The sequence below is a fragment of the Mixophyes fleayi genome, chromosome 5 (genome assembly GCF_038048845.1).
Source record: "Mixophyes fleayi isolate aMixFle1 chromosome 5, aMixFle1.hap1, whole genome shotgun sequence".
Taxonomy (NCBI): domain Eukaryota; kingdom Metazoa; phylum Chordata; class Amphibia; order Anura; family Limnodynastidae; genus Mixophyes; species Mixophyes fleayi.
The window spans coordinates 250,629,298-250,644,281 of record NC_134406.1 but is presented as its reverse complement, the minus strand read 5'-3'; the positions used below and the strand labels follow the sequence as shown (position 1 = coordinate 250,644,281).

Below are 14,984 nucleotides of genomic sequence, written 5' to 3'. Positions count from 1 at the left end.
TCAATTGACGGCTAACAATTTTAATTCTGTGTATTGAATGTACGGGCTGCAAGCTTGTTTTTTTGCCCCCCTGGACATTACACTTCTATTCCTGGCTGTGCATTGCATTAGCACTGGCTGGATTCAGTATCCCCTCCCCCTTCCCAAACAAAAACAAAACACAGACACAGTCCTCATTAACCTGGGACTATTGACAGCAAGGACTACTATCAGAAATTCCTCCTAAACCTATGCTGATTTGCTCATCAAAGATAACTGTGGGAACCATCGAGAAGCTGATTATATTTAGAGCCAACACAGAACGATAGGATATATCGACATGCATATGGCAAACATCTCATTATTTTTCTTCAGTTTGGTTTCACAAGAAAAAAAAAAAAAGATCACAATCTTTTCTGCTTCCAAGTAAATGCGAAGTCATTTCTGGACCACGGCATGGAAAAATAAGGCAAAAAGTGGGGGCTTGCATTCCTCAAGACATGTGTATGCCATCTGAATTCTGGTCAACGATGACTGTACTAATCTACATCAACGAGGGAATCCTAAAAATAAATATCCAGAAATCCAGGGAAAGGGTGAAAATTGACTAGTTGCTTCTTTTTATTTTTTATTCAAAACCTTAATAAGTAATCGCACTATGTTTTTTTAATCTGTTGTTATCAGGATGACACTATGCCATTGTCTTTAAGAAATGTTTTTTAAAAAAAAAAACACACAACACAAACAAAACAGCTACAAATGAACAAAAACTTTTCTAAAAAGGGGGAATGAAATAAATAATTAATGTACATCATTTTTGGCGTTGTAAGTGAGCAGCCAGGAAATGTTTAAAAAGAGTAGCATTCAGTGTCAGAGAGGGCAGCATCTGATTGGCTGCGAGCTGGAGATTTAAGCTGATATCCATTAATTTCAGTTTGAATAAAACAGTAGTCTGAGCTCTCCCCTCCTTACAATAGATCTTGGCAGATATTCACACTACTATTATTACCAGACAGATTTTACCATTACAGGTGTTTTTTTATACCTGTCACCGTGTCCAGGAGCAGGATAATGAATCAGTCCTCATTATAATGCCTTCACCGGGCATTTTCTAATTAAAAATGCTACTAAAGGGTTAGTGCAAAAATCATCCCCTGCAGGGAAAGTGCCATGTGTGTGTGTATATAGGAGTCCAATTTTATGCAACAAGAATTAATTTTGCATGTAAAAGTGGTGGTATCTGTGGCAAGCATGGCACTTTCTGCTGTGAAGAGCTGATCGCAATAGGTGGTCCGAACCTAAACTCACAAGCAAAAAACAAAAATGAGTTAAGATTAGGGAAACGGGGATCTGTACTGTCAATTGGACAACCTCTTGCACATTACAGATGTATTTCAATCAATGTAAAAAAAAATAAAAAAAAATTCAAAAGGCACCAAAATGCCAAACATAACAAATCTAGTAATCATGTCCCTTCAAGGGTATGATTACTTGAAGCCATAAAGGCTAAACCAGGCAGTATTTTAGGGAAAAAAACTAAAATGTTTAAAATGAATGAAGCAGGTGTCTCTAAAGTGTTCGCAGGATGGACCGCCAATGTAAGTATCCGATCTATTTATAATGGGATTGCAGCAGAAATCAGAGATCGTTATCGTAAGCAATAACAAACCCTGCTATTTTTTGGGAGCCTATGGGGACATTGCAATGCGGTAGAGGGATCTTCAGATCCTTCACACCATCTACCTGCTCTCCTCTCCGGTCACTACCGCAAAAGGTGGCCACTTTGCGACAGTGACCATAGAGGAGATAGGACTTCACGGAACAGGAGTTTTTCATGACTGCTGTTCCTAGTAAAGATTTTTAATAAATAGTCCCGATATTATATTCATTATCTTTGAGATAAGGATTGAAATGAACTGTGTTTAAGCGGTTCATAATAAATATACCCCTTAGTACTGCAGAGAAGCTAATTAGTCTATATAGTGTTTTTCAATATACCAGGCTCATACCTATGGGTGTTCATTTGTGTGCCTTAGGAATATTATTTATTTTTATTAGGCTGTATTCCTAAAGCCTAATAGACATGATTTATGAACAAAAACAAAAATACAAGGCATTAACTAGTCTTAACAGGTATTGATTTTCAAACCTAAGGCAGGAAAAAAATTAAAATAGTACAAATATTTCATCTTACAGTTGGGGAATATATATTTAAAAATAAATATATAAATAAAGACATCTTATTTAATACTGCCACTTTTTTTCTATAGGTCTAACAGAATAAAACTGTTGCCTTTGATTGTTTATAGCGGGTCCCCACTTGGTATTATTAGGATTGTTTATTTGTAAGACCCCGCAGCGTTCCACAGTGGGGAATGTTTCATATTATACAGAACGTTTTAGCAGGATAACATTTTTTTTAATTTTTTTTTTACAAAACTTCAAAATTTCAGAACATGTAGTGCATTGTATAACACAATCTCTGTATATATACTGTATTTAATGTTTTAAGGTATTTTGTTTATAATTTTTGTACATTTTATGTTATTTTGCAATTATTCATAGCTGGTTAAATCTACCTTAAATTCAACTATTACTTGCATTGTAATTTGCATACACCTATGTTTGGGATTTTTTTCAGCACCAAAGAAGTTAAAAAGGAAACTATATTAGAGAAACACATTTTGCAATCCCATGTAAAATAAAAAAATTTAAGTAATAATTTATAAAAAAAAAATGCAAGTTCCTTTTACTACAATAATAATTATTTTTCTTTGATGCTCATCCTCTTTATAATTTTGTGTCCTTTTACGGACAAGTGCATTTTTTTATCACATACAAGTTATGCACACGTTATAATACAAATCAGTTTTAATAATCTTTTTTAATCAGACTGTGAAAATTGTAACCTATTGTTCACATAGGTTACAATTTTGATCTGATAGAGGAAAAACATAAGCAAGAAACTACAGAAGAGCAACAGAACAAGATTTTATTTTTTAAAAAACTTACATGCTATTGTAATGAAATATGTTTTAATGAGCATTTATTTCTCATTTTACACAACTGTTTAAACATTCTATTTTGATTAGAAATCTCATTTAAAAAGAAAAATGGCATTCAAATTATGTTGCATAATAGCATCTCTAAAGTGCAATTAGTATTCATTCTGTTTTCCATGTTTATCTATTTTTTATCATTTGTTTTGTTATAGAACAAATAATATGCAATTTGTCTTCTTTGGAAAAGAATTGTATACAGCTCACCTGACAAGAAATAAAACAACTATGAGTTATTGTTTCTGCTAAACTAATTTACAATAATGTAGATATTTAAACAATGGAACTGTAGAACTGAAAATGTATTATATGGTGGAGAGTTACTTTTATTTGTTTTTTATTTATTTGAACAGTTACAGATGATTTTATAGGTTTTTTCTTTACAGGACTGACTCATTTTATACAGGGTAAAACACACTAATTTATTATTTCATTTTATTATTTAATTAAAACAATATTTCAGGGAATGTCTTCAGCGGGGATTAAAACAAAAGAAGCCTTTTTTATTTTCAAATTTATTTTAATTAGACATTTTAGACTCCAACAATAAATGAAAAGTGTGTTTTAAGTATTTTAAACTTTGTGCTGTATATATGCAGAAGAAACTTGGGAGCTTAAATTACATGCATCTATAATGTTTAAAATTGTATCACACATGTGTTCTTCTCGGACAGTAAACAGCACAATTTTTTTTTCATATAAACAAGAGGAAAATAAATTGCCAAATTCCAATTTATGTCATGAATTTCACTAGAAATTCACACACTTTTATTTTATTTGTTTTTACTATTGCATATCAGTTAGCCAGTTTGCAGCCTGTACGTATCAAACAAATCATAAACAAACACTTAATATAAATCACAAAAGTGCCAAGATTCTTAATGTAAATACACAGCAATAACATTTATTTTTAATAATTGTCATTTTGACATCAGTTCTTCTTACAGTAAGAATAGCTTAGTGATCACTCATTTAGTGACTATTTAACCAGAAAGTTTGCACGGTACAGATTTACTTTTCTGCATTCCCTGAATAGCCAAAAAAGTAACAGCTGGCTCCTATGGGAGTATTTATGTGGATTTAAAAAAATGCACTAATTATATATATATATATATATATATATATATATATATATATATATATATATATATATATATATATATATACACACACACACACACACACACACACACATATATGAGTACTTTGCATTCAGTCTATAATTTTAGCAAGCTAATTACATCAATACAACATAATTCCTTATGGCTTAAATGCACAATTTTATTAATTCTTTTTATTGCCCTGCAAAGTTTCATTGAACCAATACATATGAAAATGATTCTTAGAACATTCATGCACGTATACATACATGTTCCCATATAATGGCAAGAGTTAAAATGTTTGACATTGCACATGACATTGACAGCCACTGCACTGCAAGCTATTGGTCTCTGTTACCAGCCATGTTAAATTCTGAAAGGATCCGAGCAGCATCCAATAATAAGGTTATTGAAAAGAAGGTTGATGTGAATAAGGAAGAAAACCACCAATGATGGTTGATAGTTGCATTCTCTGCACAGGTTTTGCTAATACCAACATAATTGGTTTATTATTAAAACTTTCCACTCTTATTTGTGTACAGAGGACCCTCATGTGGGGACTCACCTCCACATTGTAATTCCCCCTCCCCCACCTTTCGTTCCCCTGTAAAAAATAAAAAATCCAGTCTTCTACACTATTTTTTATTTTATTTTTATTTTCCCAACTTTCCATGGTCTCTATACTTTGGTTACATGGTTTTTCTCCTTTTGTTTTTTTTTCATATACAATTATTTTCTGCAGCATTGTGTCAATATTATTTACTATTCTCAAATGACCTGTACTGTTATTTTTTGCTGTTATAAATAAAAAAGTAAAAAACAAACAAAAAAAAACAACTTTCCACTCTGCCCCTTTCAACAGACAATAGGGAGCACAACCTTTGTATTGTACAAACCTCATCTAAAACTATAATAAAACTATTATTGAACTTGCAGCATATATGGTAATGGGCACTCTGGCATTTCAACAGTTACTATAGTTGCATAAGGTAGAACTCTTCATACGAAATGTTAACCATCTATTCTACTTCCACAATACTGTCTGCATTACAAGATACACCTTAGGCACACACAGGAGGCAGACATTTTTGTCCGCTGAACCAATATTTATGAACATTCAGGGCCTGATTCATTAAGCAACGTAAGTCCCGTTATGTGCTATATTGTGCATAAAATTGTTCTGTGCATGCTCATAAACGGACTATACAACAACGAACCCAAGAACATTCAATTAATCTTCGAACGCAAAGGTCACTTCTGACTGCCTCCGTTTCCAATGGCAGAACAGGGAAGTGAATGGGCGTCTGTACAGTAAGGGCATGCAAAGGTCAAGCGCATGCAGCAATGTCCGAACCAAAGTCTGGGCATCTCCCAGGTACGTGATTTTTAGCCGTATCACTTACAGGGCAGGTGGAAGTGCCAATAGTAACAACGGTCACGTATGCATGCCAGGACATGTGTTTGCAACTGTAAAAATGCATTTTTATGTACAGTAGGCAGTAATAAGATCCTGATAAATGTATTTCATGTAAGAAAGAAAAACTGACAGTTGCGGTTTGCTGATGTTACTAATATTTATATACCCTTTTGTGAAGTTGAATAAATCCCCTATAGAACCTACTTTCAGGCGCCTTGGGAAAATTTTTATTTCTATCTCACTCAGGAGGGCTGGACCCCCCTCCTCTTATCCCCATATTAGGCAGCCGTTATACAGGGAGCGCAGACACCCACACTTGCTAAATATCTTATTTCTGTACACTTACCTATTACATCAGATGCCCTCAGAGATTCCTTCAAGAACACAACGGAGATTGCTGCACTTCCTGTGTGAAGTAAAGAGAGGTATATCAGGGATCATGGTGAAGAGCTGAACAGATCACGTTTTAATGCTGTGTATTCAAATTATACATCTGCTATGGTGATACTAAAATTAGTAAGTATCATTTATGTAAGGGATAACTCCATATACTTCTATGTTTATTCTAAATCTCAGTAACCTGGCCCCAAATTAACTGGCAAGCAATGCATGCCCCTATTTTATCCAAGACAAGTTCATTCAGCTGTTGCTGGTTGCCATGCACTATAACATAGAAACAGCGCTGACAGTGAGCTGGGAGACAGGAACACAAATGCTGGAGGACGATCCAACAAGTAATTCAATTAAACACCAGGGGCCTGATTCATTAAGGATCTTAAATGAAGAGGATTCTTATTTCAGTCTCCTGGACAAAACCATGTTACATTGCAAGGGGTGCAAATGAGTGTTCTGTTTTGCACATAACTTAAATACTGCCTGTTTTTTTATGTAGCACACACATATCAACTGTAAATTTCAGTGTACAAATAAGCTATCCAGTATTTGTGTGCTACATGATAAAACAGTCAGTATTTAACTTATGTGCAAAACAGAACACTCATTTGCACCCCTTGCAATGTAACATGGTTTTGTTCTAGGAGACTGAAATAAGAATCCTCTTCATTTAAGATCCTTAATGAATCAGGCCCTAGGTGCTCACACTAACTGCAATAAAGCAAACTTAAAATTAGGTGTAGATGCAATTTAAACCCAAATCTTTTCCCCCTTTAGTTGTGTTGTCTTGTTTGGGACACCGAGAGTTTGGTAACACAGCTGGAAGCCACAAGTGGTCTTCCGTGTTCACCCCCCCCCCCATCCTTTTCTGCTCTAAATAAAAGTCTCATAAATAAGTAAAGCATTTCTAACTCTAGTATAAACAGTGATTGGTGCAGAAAGGGACAGGGGGTGGTAATGTGTACTGCGTACAATGAGAACAACCTATTTGTGAAGGTTTCAAGAATAATGGTGGTACTTGAGTTTAATCTGCTGTTTGTAGCAAGCACGGTCTCAGACTGTACAGAACGTCTTTCTGTACAAATGGTCGTAGAAATCTATTTCCGTTAGATAAATCATATGGGAAGGTTTTAAACAGTTGCTTTAGTCTGCCTATAAGAGTTTATCCAGCTACATAGATACAAAATGCATCAGCTTCTCCCTGTGTTAGACTTGATTCATGCCAAAGATCCCACTTACTAACTCAACATCTCAGGGGACTTACTTATCAAGCAAGCTGCCCGGAACTCCCTGCTGCATACTGTGCTATAGAGGCGATATCAGAGCTGGATTAAGGCTCTGGGGGGCCCGGGGCACCTTAGGCAGGGGGGCCCCTATGATGTAACATGGTTATCATTTTAGACAAACACACAGGCAATGCTGTGTGCACTACTGTTAGGTGCACGCAGCTCTGCCTTCACTGGCAGTACACGGTGAAGCGGGACATACCTTCCAACTGTCCTTGTAGTTGGACCCAATCCTGACTACGCGTGACAGTCACCCAAATTCAGGACTGCCCGACCAGATTCAGAACAGTTGGCAGACTGTCCTGCTCTCTCCTACCTGTTCTTGTCACTTTCACCACTTGTGGCTGCTGGTGTCTTTAGCTCAGTTGCTGCTTGTCTGGAACTTGGAATGTTGGGGGCCCTATTTGAAAAAAAAAAATGGGTTCATGAAAATTAGAAAATTCCAACCAACCCCGATGTTAAATCAATAGTATTCTCATTTAATATATAAATATATTTCCCTCCCTCGAAAAAGCCCTATCAATAAATTAAATGGCATTTATGTTTAAAATATATAACCATTTACCACAATCATCCACGGCATTAAATAATTCATATTCACATTTAATAAACAGACCTAATTTTCCCCAAAAAGCCCCACATTCATTTATGAGCTTCCAAACCACCCCAGCATCAAATTTAAAGGTCCAATCACCCCAACTTAAATTGATAGCCCACACTATTAAATTAAATTGCCCCACCATCACTCCACAAATAAAATAGCACCCATTAAATAATTAGCATCCACCTGCAATCCAAGATTAAATTAAGAACCCCCCTTCCCTCAGACATTATATTAACATACTACCCCCCTCACACACACATTATATTAACGTACTACCCCCACTAACTTTGTTTTATCCGCTCGCTGTATGGCCTTGTTTCTCCTTGTTTCTCTTCACAAATGGGACGGCACCTGTCACGTGTTGCAGGTCCCATGTGACACCAATAGCAGGCGACACACAGGGAAAGGGGAGGACGGATCGTAAGGATCCGTGGCCAATGATAGAAGGTGGCTGGTTTTGGAGGAGGGGCCAGCCACCAAGTAATAGAGACTTGGGCCAGTGCAGGGACCGGCCCAAAATAGTCTCTCTTTTATTTCTGTCCGGCCCAGCGGGCATATGCCCCCCAACTTCCCGTCCCAGCCCGCCTCAGAAAATAGTATTGATACTGCACATTAAAAAAAAAAAGAAACACTGATAAAATTACATCAGTTTTAATATATATATATATCTCAAAATTATTGACATGTTATAAATGTTTCTTTCCTTTTAATGTACGGTATCATTGCTCTTTATGTATGTGTATGTATATGTCTCATATATATATATATATATATATATATATATATATATATATATATATATATATATATATATATATATATATATATATATATATATATATATACACACACACACACACACACGTAGACGCACACAACAAGTATGTTATGGGATCTCCCCTATTTTGTTAGTAATTAAAGTGGTTATGCCTCTTCTATTAAAGGTTTAATTAACATATACATGCACATATATATATATATATATATATATATATATATATATACACATACATACATACATATTCCAAGTGAAAGTTTGACTCACCTTGGCAGCCACGTTCAGCACAGCATTCCAGTGTCTTTTGGTATGTGAGGAGCTGCTGCTGCTGCACATGCGCAGCAGCTTCATTTCGGCCATCTTAGAATAGCCTGATGTACAGCAGCACCGCGGCTGCTGTATATCAGGCCAGCTGTCAAATTCTGCGGGGGTCGGTGCGCCTGCGTCAGGGGGCCCCACAGCCTCACAAGCAGCAGAATCGGATCACCGACTGACAGGTGATCCGATCAGCTGGCGGCCGGCGGCGGGGGGCCCTCAGAGAGAGGGGGGCCCGGGGCACGTGCCCCCTGTGCTCCCCCCTTAATCCGGCCATGGGCGATATAGGTGGTAGCGCAGTATATTGAGGAAGGTAGGTCTGGGGACATTCGAGTCTGAGTTCGGCAATACAGAGATAACAATAATAAAAGACATCACATTCAGTACTAGAAGCATGGAAAGAGCAAGTATATGCAGGTAAACTCATTGCACAAAGTAACAACAGAACAGGAAGGATTGGCATCACAGTGGCTTAGTGGTTAGCACTTCTGCCTCACAGCACTGTGGTCATGAGTTCGATTCACGACCATGGCCTTATCTGTATGGAGTTTGTTCTCCCCGTGTTTGCGTGGGTTTCCTCCGGGTGCTCCGGTTTCCTCCCACACTCCAAAAACATACTGGTAGGTTAATTGGCTGCTATCATATTGCCCTCAGTCTGTTTGTGTGTATGTTAGGGGATTTAGATTGTAAGCTCCAATGGGACGGATATGAATGAGTTCTCTGTACAGCGCTGCGGAATTAGTGGCACTCTATAAATAAATAGATGATGATGATGATAATGATGAAGGATGCCTATCATCTGCTATATATTTATGTGGGTGGAGAAACCCTTTAACGTTTTGTTTCCATTTACTATAGTTTTCCTATTCCTTGTGAGTGACTAAACGTAATTGGGTACCCCATATGCACATGTGACTCCCCCCCCCCCCCTCTTCAATTACTGGGCAAATATAAGGGGTTTGGTAAAGACATTTAGATAGGAAAATAAATTAGCATTAAAACGACTTACAAGCATCTGCCTTTATGGTAAATACAGGATTGTGCCAAAAGGTTTCTAATGATGGAAATTCAACAATGGTTTACCTATCAGTCTACAGCCCCTCTGAGTTATATGTACCCTTCTGGTAAATGCAACAGGTCTCTGTTTTGCAGCCGGTATCTGGTAAATAAAAGTCCAGTCTCCACAGAACATAAATTTTACTTTAATTTTTAAATGAGCCATTATCCAGGCACAGACCTAAACTCTCCACCTTTTCCAGCAAAATAAGTATTATGTATTAAATAGATAAAGAGTACAAGCCAGTTGAGTAAGTGCCTTGTATTTATAGCAAGCACATCTTTGTAGCATTTATTTTGGTCAATTTCTCCATGATACCGGTTTGACACGTAACAGGTCTGTCACTCAACGTGGAGGTCATGTGTTAATGGAAACCTTGTATCTTGGGGCCTAATAGATAAGAGACAGGATTTCAGATTTACCAGGAATCATTTCATTTATGAACAGATTACTATTCAGTGGAAGGTTAAGATGGAAAAAGCGGAGGTGCAGACAGACTGTTTCTGGCTACTGACGATCAGAATTCTAAGGGGGAATATATTTCATCTTAATAGAAAATATACTGATAAGTATATATATTTTGTTGAAAAGGATTGGAGAACTTAAAATTCAGGGGCACACATATGCTTTAATATACATGTGTCTATGACTGAACTGCACCAAAATGTCAAGATTTTTTTTTTTAATCAAAATATTTTAAAGTAAATGGAATGTAGCATATTCGGAGATGACAGATTTGTACAGTTCACAACCAAGTCACTAGTGATCACGGACATTGTAATGCAACCACATCTGTTGCAAACCTTCATACCCCAAACAGACCACAATTGTTCATTAATTGATGATCTAAAGATTATTTGAGCCTATTCAGTCACTTATCTTAATTTTTATGGAGGGCTGATATTAAAAACGTGAGACAAGCCTTTATTTTATTATAAACCACTCTAGTCATACCAGGTGGTATCTATATGCGGAACCTTTTGGTGTCTGTAAGGTGTCAGCCGTGTTGGATAGGGATGTTAGTCCACACAGCCTTAAACTTAACAAAAGTTACTGGTTAATTTGAGAACAAGAACAACAGCAGTGATGCAGGTACACACAGGGTTAATGGCTGCAGCAGTTGTAACAGTTATAGAATGTAGTTAGGGTCATACAGCAGGGTCATAGGGTCAAACAGCAGCAGGATGCCGATGTCATTAATCACCTTTCCGTGCACTAGAGGACCAACAGAGAGAGTGTGAGAGAGGAGACAGCATACAGAGCGCACTTCTCTCCAACAGTATCAAGCTGAACTACATTGTTTTACATACTGATTCACCACATCATAAAAAAATTAAATGTAAGCACTGAAATGATGGGCACATAAGATGGACCAATCAGTTAGTTTCGCTTTTAGATTCCATGTTTACGTGATGGACTGTATGTGATCAGACTGACATATGGCACAGAAAGATGGAGAGAGATATTCTTACATCTAAACTTATTTCCCAAAACCAGAAGAAATGAGATACCAAAACATATAAAACATTGTTTTTTAGGTTACATGTATGTATCATACACACACACACACATACATATATATATATATACACACACACATATATATATATATATATATATATATATATATATATATATATATATATATATATATATATATATATATATATATATATATATATATATATATATATAAAAAATATAAAAGCCTAGTGGCGTGTGTTAGTCTGTGTGTGTGTGTGTAAAAAAAAAAAACAAGCTGCAGCGCCACCTGCTGGGCGGAGTTATACACTGACCTACTAAATTCTTAGTGTGTGTGGAAAAAAAAAACTCAGAAAGGGCTGAAATTTGGTATACTAAGATGTTTTTAATTTGCTAATTTAATTTGTTAATTGTTAAAAGTGTTTATAAAGATTTAAAAAAATATATATATATATATTTCTTGAAGGAGAAGTGACAGTTGGGAGTGGTTGGTGGTTGCCGGGGGTGACAGAGTGAGAGGAGTGTGATACTCAGGACCGCTGAGAGAGATCCCTGTGTCTGGATAGACATCTGGATAGATGTGGCGATAAAGATGAAGGATGAGGTGATGGAGAAAAATTATGAGGTGGTGACATGTGGACAAAACCACGTTCAAAAAGGGCGCTTGCGTCGGGAAGTAACGCTCTTCCCCTGAGGAGGCCTGGGCTATGGCCCAAATGCATGACAAGAACCTTTTTAACACCTTAAGTAGCTTGATTTGACTAGAATGCATGAGTATCATGCACGGGTTAGCTTGTATGTAATATATATATATATATATATATATATATATATATATATATATATATATATATATATATATATATATATATATATATACACACACACACACACGTGGATCAATAACACATTTACAAATAGCTTTTTCCATAGTAAACATCATTTACCATTTCACTTTTTGAAGGTAGATTAAACCTTAGTGTTAGTTTAGCACAATGGAGGGTTTAGACTACAATTTTATCATAGACATAAGTTTTGTGGTTTTATTTTTAATAAGCCGCTACTAATCTAAAAGAAGAAAAAAAAATCAGATATTAATGATTTGTACTAATTAATGGACTACAGATTAGTATAGCTGCAGAGATTGAAAAAGAACATAACTTACCTATAACAGCGACACATCCTAGAGGGGCAATAAGCGTTGCTGGGGCGAAACCATAAGCAGCAAAATTTCCCAGTTCCCCAATACCCATTAGCAGGATTCCACACCACCATAGCTTGCTTTGGTAATACGGTATAGGATCTTGTTGTTGTGCTAGCCGAACATGTGTGTATTTCTGAAATATAATAAGCTTGATCAATACTGAAAGCATTTCAGATGGGTAATAAGTTCGACAACATTGATGAAATTTCAGTATATACCAAGTCAGAAATTCTAAATAAACCAGGACATGCAAACTTAAAACTCCTGCTGGTCACCTGAATTAACCACCAAACGTTTATCATACTCGGTGTTTTTGTCGAAGTGGTTCATTCCCTCGCGGTCAAGTAGGAACTGATCAATGGGCCCTATAAACAGCTCTCATCATTAGGTGAATTAAATACAGTAACTGCACTAACAACACTTCTATCTCTATTGAATTAAAACTGCACTTACAAATCAGCTGGTTACAGACTCCAGGAATGTCCAGGTTGGTCCAAAACGTCAAGGAGAACTACCCGAAATTCAGGAGTCTCTCGGACATACAGCGAGAGTAGGCAAGCATGCTACAAAATTATCACCAAATACAGCAAACTAAACAAATTAAAATAAACACTCTGCAGTGAAGCACACAAATAATTTATATGATGGATGTTAAGACAAATTTAGGAGACATAAGTAAATGAATGTATTTATATACTGTAGATCCAAAATGAGGACTGTCCCTTGATTTTATGGCTGGGAAGTATTGTCAGAAACGTTTTGTTTTTTTTATTACGTTTTGCTTACGTTATTCTTTGCATTTAAACATTTAGAATAATCCGCACGCACCTCTGCAACGTTTATAAGCGTTTGCAACGCACCATCCTCCATGAAGAGACCAATTAGCTTGTTTTTAAACTTTACGCTAATTGCCTTGCAGTGTAACTAACGAAGAACAAGTTTTTGGTCAAATCACATTAAAAAGAAACAGGAGCAACAAGTTAGGGCAGACGTAATGGTTTAAGATATACAGCCGTAGAAAGAGAATTAGGACACATATATTCTCATTATTTCTAAATATCAGTACAATATTTAATGTTGGTTTCTTGGGTGGTCTCCCTAATATTTACATGTTAATCAGATCATTTACAACAGTCAAAAGTAGGATAATGAGATAATTGCATAAATCAGAATATTACCCAAGATAATGTACAGACACGATTCCTTACCTGTAGGTTAAGCGATATACTAATCAGAAAACTTCCAGCAATTGATAAAGTGATGCCAAGAATTTGGTTCTGGAAAAAAAAAAATATATATATTTAAACATTTTACTGATAAAAAGAGAAACATAAAATTATTTTAGCACACAGATATTAAACTTTTTTTTTTAAAAAAAACCCAAAAACTTTCTGCATGGTTTAGGCATTTTTAAGTACAGTGGCGATTTAGCAAAATGATAATTGACCCCGGTGGCTAGCCATCCAATCCTATGGGGAGAGCATCGCAGGAGAGGGATTTCATTTCCCTCTCTGGCAGCCTCTACCCTGCATGGACTAAAGGAATTGTCCCGCAGTAAGGACTCCAGGGGGGTAAATTTTTTAAGCTGCGGGTTTGCAAAAGTGGAGGTGTTGCCTATAGCAACCAATCAGATTCTAGCTGTCATTTCGAACAGAGTAAACAGCCTCTTATCGGATACGGTGTCCAGACAGGACATTAATGTTAAGTCATCTGTCATTGCTGCGATGACAGCTGACACTTAACGGGGCAAAAATGGGAACCATGTTAAATAGATCCCTTTATGTTTGTCAGTTACTGTACTCAGCAGTTACACACAGTGGAGGCAGACATTTTGTGGGCTCATTTAATATTCATGAGAGTTTAGTCTATCAATTTTCTAGAAAACAAAACAAAACGCTGAGGCATGAGGCACTTCCTTATTGATGTCACTACCTCCTACACAATTTATAGGCTGAACTCTGGATCGGCCCACAAAATGGCTGCCTGCCTTGTACCTTGTGAAAGTAGAAACACTGCACTTGCCAACCTTATGTTGGCTGGGTCCGGGAGATTCTGGAGGGCAGGAGGTGTATGGGTGGAGGGGGTGGGGCTTCACGATTCGCATCATTGTGGCCCCTTCCCCTGGTGACGTAATGCCTGTTTTGGGTCTTTTTACAGTGTAAGACCCCAAACAAGCATTACATCACTGGGGGCGGTGCCAAAATGACGCGAATCGCGAAGCCCCGCCCCCTCCATCCATACATTCCAGGTCTAATTTTATTGAAGTGGGCAGATGGGCCAGATGCGGGACAATCGCTAGCTCTCCCGGGA

General features: G+C 36.8%; 1 protein-coding gene across 2 annotated transcripts in view; it reads right to left on the bottom strand.

Moving 5' to 3' along the window:
- Positions 1-14,984, bottom strand: part of NIPAL2 (NIPA like domain containing 2) — a 68,225-nt gene that overhangs the window by 41,883 nt on the left and 11,358 nt on the right. For both annotated transcript variants that reach the window (XM_075213876.1, XM_075213877.1), the window contains exons 2-4: positions 13,883-13,951; positions 12,636-12,807; positions 5,902-5,961 (exon numbers count right to left, since the gene is read on the bottom strand). In XM_075213876.1, coding sequence (XP_075069977.1) covers positions 5,902-5,961; positions 12,636-12,807; positions 13,883-13,951 — 301 coding nt within the window. The remainder of the gene's footprint in view (positions 1-5,901; positions 5,962-12,635; positions 12,808-13,882; positions 13,952-14,984) is intronic.